The sequence below is a fragment of the Stegastes partitus genome, unplaced genomic scaffold (genome assembly GCF_000690725.1).
Source record: "Stegastes partitus isolate 25-593 unplaced genomic scaffold, Stegastes_partitus-1.0.2 Scaffold458, whole genome shotgun sequence".
Taxonomy (NCBI): domain Eukaryota; kingdom Metazoa; phylum Chordata; class Actinopteri; family Pomacentridae; genus Stegastes; species Stegastes partitus.
In genome coordinates this window covers 365,566-372,107 of record NW_007578189.1, presented here as the reverse complement: position 1 = coordinate 372,107, position 6,542 = coordinate 365,566, and the positions used below count along the sequence as shown (strand labels likewise).

The window sequence follows — 6,542 nt, the reverse complement described above, 5'->3', positions numbered from 1 at the left end:
TTGATGGGGTGGCTTTTCATATCAACAAAGGTCAAATTTCACCATAGAGCTCCGTTTGTCTGTCCCTTTGATCTTGTGAAAACATTCCCATTTTGGCTTTATAAACCCTGTTTTTCGAAAGACAGACAGTTCTATCAGTGCTCTATCGCTGCGGACACTTCGATACGCAAACCTTGAAGCCTGCCCATTGGAATACCCCGGATATAGTCATAATTCCATCCTGGACCAAGGGAATGAGAATACATGTGCAGCACTGTACACTGTTTTGATTTTTCCACAAGAGCACACAGACAGCATACAAAGTGACCCACAACACCAGCGGTTCATCTAAATAAAAATCATTTATTTTTCATTAATATTATTATTATCATCATCATTCTATCTAGAGAGAGAGTCCACCATGCCACTTTCAGATCTGGAGTAGTGCTAAGACGCCTGTCTGTCTGTTGGGGGAAGAGGATGGGGAGGAAAAAGGAGGGCAGACGGATGGATCGGACCCGGGGGAGGATAGGGGGGGAGTCGGGGTCGTACAGGCTCACACTCCTGTTCATTCTCCATGCTGATGCAAACAAAGAGGGGAGATATAAAGGAGGGACGACAGAGAGAAGAAGAAGAAGAAGAAGTAGAAGAAGAAGAAGAAGAAGAGGGACTGAATTGTCTTTAAATGTCTTTGTTGACCTACATGAGACTGAGCTGGGAGGACAGAGACCGGCTGAGGGGACGATGGAGGAGGGGGAGCAGCTTCGAAGCTCATTGGTCAGGCTGCTGGACAGGAAAACCAGGACAAGCCAATCACAGACTGATACAGAGGAGGAGGGTGTATGTATGTATACGTGTCTGCATCTGGTGTTTGTGTCGAGGTGTGCTTGCGTCTGTGTTGCGTTCGTGTGTAGATTGTGTGTATCACATATCCGTGAGTGTGTAACTGGTCAGAGTTACTTTGATCCATTGTCACTGTACACTTGTCAAAGTTACTGTCACAACCGGGTACAAAGTTGAGGTAACAAACATCCTTCTTCTTCCACTTCTGCGAAAAGACAAGACAGAGAGGGGAAAAATAAAGTTAGTCAATGAACATATATGAATAGTTTATCAGATAAATTCAAGGGAACGTTCCCATAACGTTGGCTAACATCGTCTACAGGTTTGAATAATGTTTTAAAGTCGCAATCAAATGCTTAAAGAACGTTTTAGGGATGTTTAACGTTTCCGAATAATGTTCCTACAAGGTTAAAAATGAACTAATACACAATGTTTTGGCTGCAACATTCAGAGGATGTTTGAGTGAAGTTGTCAGATTATGTTACACAAATAGGTGGAACGTTCTGCCTGCAAAAGTTCCAGGATGTTTTCTGCTAGAAAACATTTCCACGACAACATTCCCAGCAACGTTCAGAAAACCGTCCAACAATGTTATGATCAAACCTTTTTATTTATTTATTTTTTAGAAAGTCTTTACTTGTCCCAACTTTAAGAAGAACATTCTGGGAACTAAAAAGAACTTTCAGAGAACGTTTTTTAGAAGAAATAAATTCTGGCTGGAAAGCATCTGAACCCCGAACAAGTTTTGGGCGATTTTTATACCCATCACATTTTTTATTTATTTATTTATTTTTTCTAACTCACTGTGAGCTCATTTTGACGGCAATATAAAAGTCCTAAACAGCACAAACATGGCTAAAAACAAAGAGAACTCAAAAACATCCTTTGTGCTGTATAAGGATAAACATGATGCCATAAATCATAAGAAGAAAGAAACAAAAGTTGAATTTCTTCATTTTGTTTACAAGCATTTAAAGAACCTGGAATCAACATGTACATATGAGGGCGTCTTGGTTTATTGTAGAAGATTGGGATCGGTGTAAATCAAGGTATTTTTCAACTGATTAGCGTGAACTTAACCCCGATGCTTTGTTTGTGTCTGTTGTCACACAGGTAGTGGTAAAGGGAAAGCTTCAGTTTTTGAAGTTTTTTTTTTTTTAAACTCAGTAATCAGCACCATCACCAACTAATAACGGAGTAACCCAACACAAGTCACAGTAAACCTTCGACCCGTCCTGATGTCGCTATTTTAGTCACCAGACACTCGATATGAGTTCGGTCACATACGTCACCGAAGTAAATGACCGCCGTCCTCGTTAAACACATGAGCTCTGGCTGGAGGTCATTAAGCATCGCAGACGTCGTTGTCATGGTTTCCGTTGCTAGGCAAACCCCCACAATGCTCGCCAACATGAACTACCTGTAGTCCAAATACCTGCCTCCTCTGGTCTCTACAGCTTTAAACTGTAAGAGGCTCCACCTGGTGGAACAACCAGGTACTACAGCTCATCTACAACATAATTTCTAACAAGCATGTAGCGAATAGAGTGGGGTTTTTTTGGGTTCCTTCCCGTTTGCTCAGATGGAGTCAAAAGGCAACTTTGGATTGTTGGGTTCTAGGTTCAAATTCATAACCTTACTGTGGATACCGCCGTGAGGGCATATGTTGTAAATTGCGCTTTATAAATAAAACTGAACTGAATACAGGTTTTTGCTTCCTTTTTGAACTTGTGGAGACACGCTACACCCGACCTTTAGCACACTACATTTCAGAAAGTGCATTAGCAGAACTTTACAACTAAGTTCTTGACCACTTTTTTTCTTTATGCATTGAAGAATTACTCAGTTTGAAGCTTCTACACTGGATTGATTATAATAATTTTCATGTATTTGAAGTGTGTATTATCCAGGAATACGTTAACAGACTCTGTGTCGGTTTCTGCAGATACAAAATATTAAATAACTAACAACTGTTTGTGTTTTGACACCTTTTTTGATGACAGTCTTTTTGGTGATTTAAAAAAAAAAGATAAAGCGCCTTTTTAAATCGGGGTTTTGGAGTTCAGAGGGGTTCAGAGGGTTTTCAAACCAACCAAAAACCATGCATTTTTTATTTTTTATTAAAATTTGATTACTTTAAACTGCATATATTTTTTATGTAATCTTGTGTTGACTTTGTTTTTGTTTTTTTAAATTTATGTATTATTTATTTACTTCATTTACTTATTTTTTCTTTATTATTATTATTATTATTATTACACAATCTTACTCAACTACTGTCAATACTTCTTATTATTCTTATTTTAGTATTATTTATTATTATTATTTATTTATTTAGGCTTTTTCCTCTGTTGGACGGCTGTCCAGGATGGGGACATTGTTTGTTGTTGTGTTTGATAAAATAAAACAAAAACTCAATTAAAAAAAAGTTACAAATAAATGCATAAATAAATAATAACAAAAACCTATATATTTTAATTTTACTTTCTACCTGGGACATTTACACCTACACCAAAATATACACTTAAAATCAAGTTCTCATTCACATAAGGGCAGCAGTTGAGTGGAGAGGAGCAGAAATATTCAAATTCAAGATTGAAAAAGCTTATTTTTTTGGTTGTGTGGAGCCACTATCACATTGCTTTCCTGCAAACTAACTCAGTCTCTCTCCATGTGTACAGATAAATGTCTCTGGCGTCTGTAAAAACCTGTTTGTGTTAAAGTGAGATAACAGCAGTAGCTTGGTCTTGTGTTGCTGATTTAAACCGCTCCGTGGTGGACGAACAGCGTTTTAAAGCATCACCTGTTTCATCGCGCTGTAGTGTTGCCACTGGTAACCATGTTGTTGTCAGAGTTGGACAGAGACTGCTCCTTTACTACCGGGTCTGTAAAACACACACACAGGTTCAAAATCCAGAGTAACACCGAGACTCAAGAGCATCAAAAACACCTCATCAGGCGTTTCTATTCGAGGCCGTGAGTCGTGCTTACAGAAGTACGGATGCTCCATGGCCTCGGTGGCCGTCAGCCTCTGTTGGTGGTCGTAGCGTAGCAGCTTGTCCAGCAGATCCAGAGCCTCAGGACTCACCAGGTGCTGGTTCTCCGTCTGAACAAACTGTTCCCAGCGTTTCCTGCTCTGCCTGCAGGGAACAGTTAAGACACCGTCACTGCTGCTGCTAAATCTACAAACATTCACTGACTTTGTTGTAAAACGGTGATCAAACGTACTGCAGAAGGATTGGTTTTAGGTGTGAATAACATGAATCTGCTTGTACCAGTACTGATAACACGTAAAATGATGGATGTGAAATAAAACTAAAACAAAAAAAGAAAAGAAAACTGACGGCCTTGATCTGGGATTTCTGAGAACAAGGAGATTTCAAAGGGGTTTGGGAAAAAAATGAGAATAAAAGAAGCTCCTTTTGTCAGATGTGCAGCTCTGAACCTGTGAGATGTGATCTGTTCTGATTCAGCTGAGAATAAACTCACTGTCCCAGCAGGTCTTTGAATCGCGGGTCCAGTTCGATGTGGTATTTACGCAGGTAGCCGAACAGCTCGTCCGTCCCCAGGACCTTGGCGATTCGCACCAGCTGGAAAAAAAAAACAAACAGGTTTTTAACACCTTTTAACAACTCTGCAGCTCTGTTTGGAACAACAGCGCCCTCTGCCTGCTGCCCAGCTAAACTCCAGGCTGTCTGATAATGTTAACTGAGAAACACGGTGCTGGAAGTCGAGCCACTTTCACATCGTGTCTCCAGTTCTTCCATGTATGTGAGCATGAAACCAGTTGGTGATAATCGTTACTGATATGAACGTGTTAGCGGTGCGGTCGGCGTGTCGCGGGTACCTGGTCGTAGTTGTCTTGTCCGTGGAAGAAGGGCTCTTTCTGAAAGATCATACTGGCCAACATACAGCCCAAACTCCACATGTCTAGACTGTAGTCGTACATCTGCAACACAAAATCATCAAACAGCGCTGCCGATGATGAGAACACAGATGTGAGAATTATCCACACGTAGCAGCAGCCAAATATTAAGGAGTTCAACCCTCTGAACCCAGCAGCAGGTCATTTTAAAAATAAATGCACAAAATTACATTCGTAAGAAACCGTAAAATCAAAAAAATATTGGATTTTCAACTCATCGTGTGTGACTTTCAGTTTTGTTGACAAAAGCAACCAAACCCAAGTTTAAAATCGTGATATCTAACGAAAAATCACATGAATAAATTTGTTTAAAGAAATGTGCCATAAATGAACCGTTTGCTCGAACAGATTCTGTGAAAAACTAAAAATTCTGCACTCCTCGGTGCCACCGTGAAGTCATTTACTGACGCTGCTACAACCAACAGCAGCGTAACAAGAATTCAGGAGCTTCTCTGCTGAACTGCCGGCTGTGTTTACGCAGAACAGACAGGAAACAAAACTAATTTTAAAACGTAAGTATTAAAATATCTATAATATGTGGAGTTTTTTTTCTTTCTTTCTTTCATTTTTCCAGTCTTGGTGACACATGTGGGAACTTGGAAAAATGTTGTACATGTTGACTCCAGGTTTTTCCCATTTTTAAAAATAAATAATCAAAATATTATCTTTTTTTTTTTAAAGGTTTTTGTGAGTTGTAGCATCAAAACTGTGTCATTAATGCACAGTAGACATTTCTGAGTTTTCTCCACTCATAGTCGTGGTTGTTCTGTTTCCATAGAGGTGCAGGACTTTATATCACAGTGAAAATGAGCCCACAGTGAGTAAGAACAGGTTGAAGGTTTTTGACGCCAAGTCGTGCTGCGCTGCAAAGCTTACTGGAAGGATTTCTTTGTTTCTCACATTAACCCTCATATTTCGAGGTGCAGGACTTCATGTTGCAGTGAAATAAAAACGAGCCCACAGTGAGTGAAAACGTCCAGAAGCTGCTCAGGGTTCAGAGGGTTAACTGTGTATTGCTTCAGGTGAGCGGTACCTGGTAGTCCACCAGGAGTTCTGGACCTTTGAAGTATCTGGAGGCCACTCTGACGTTGTACTCCTGGGACGGATGGTAGAACTCGGCCAGGCCCCAGTCTATAAGGCGTAGCTGTGGGGAGAAAACAAAACACACAGAACCGCCTCAGTCAGCTTCAGCTCACACTGAACGGTATGAAGGAGGAACTAAAACAGCCTCGGACGCTTCCTGCTGCTGCCCCCTGCTGGACAGATACAAGACTTTGCACATAAATACAGTTATTTCACATCTAAAGGTGGTTTGATAAACAGAATTGTGCAACAAGTAAAGCTGCGGCTGGTTTCTCAGTTTTTACAGTGAAGTTTGTCCACCTCAGTAGAGCTTAAACATTATCTGTCTTTGGGCCTCAAAGAAGAAGAACACCTTGAATCTTTCTCTCTTATGACTCAGAGTTCAAAAGAAATCCTGGACTCTGATTTACATGTTCACGGCCACATCGAATCAATACCTTCATGAGCTTTTCTTCGTTTAAAACTTGAGTCAGAGGGATGATGTCAAAGCAGGACCTTGGAAGGTTCGCCCACGACTTGACTTCCTCTGGATCACATTAATACAACGGATCCTTTATGAGGCTTTTAAAACAACCTCAACGTATTCAGACGCTGCTGCTGCTGCTGACGTTCATTCCTTCGGTTCTAAAACCTTCAGCTACCTGCTCTCAAATCTAAAACCACCACAGACCTGAAACGACCTCAGAGTTCTTCCATCAAACCATCAGAGGTT

The 6,542-nt window shown here is 40.6% G+C and overlaps 1 protein-coding gene across 1 annotated transcript in view; it reads right to left on the bottom strand.

The window, feature by feature from the left end:
• Nucleotides 1-322: 322 nt before the first annotated feature.
• Nucleotides 323-6,542, bottom strand: part of csnk2a2b (casein kinase 2, alpha prime polypeptide b) — a 22,177-nt gene continuing 15,957 nt past the window's right edge. Inside the window, exons 7-12 of the mRNA XM_008286534.1 lie at nt 5,781-5,891; nt 4,670-4,771; nt 4,312-4,412; nt 3,814-3,962; nt 3,626-3,707; nt 323-1,027 (exon numbers count right to left, since the gene is read on the bottom strand). Of these exons, the coding sequence (XP_008284756.1) occupies nt 3,631-3,707; nt 3,814-3,962; nt 4,312-4,412; nt 4,670-4,771; nt 5,781-5,891 (540 nt within the window). The 3' untranslated portion in view covers nt 323-1,027; nt 3,626-3,630. The remainder of the gene's footprint in view (nt 1,028-3,625; nt 3,708-3,813; nt 3,963-4,311; nt 4,413-4,669; nt 4,772-5,780; nt 5,892-6,542) is intronic.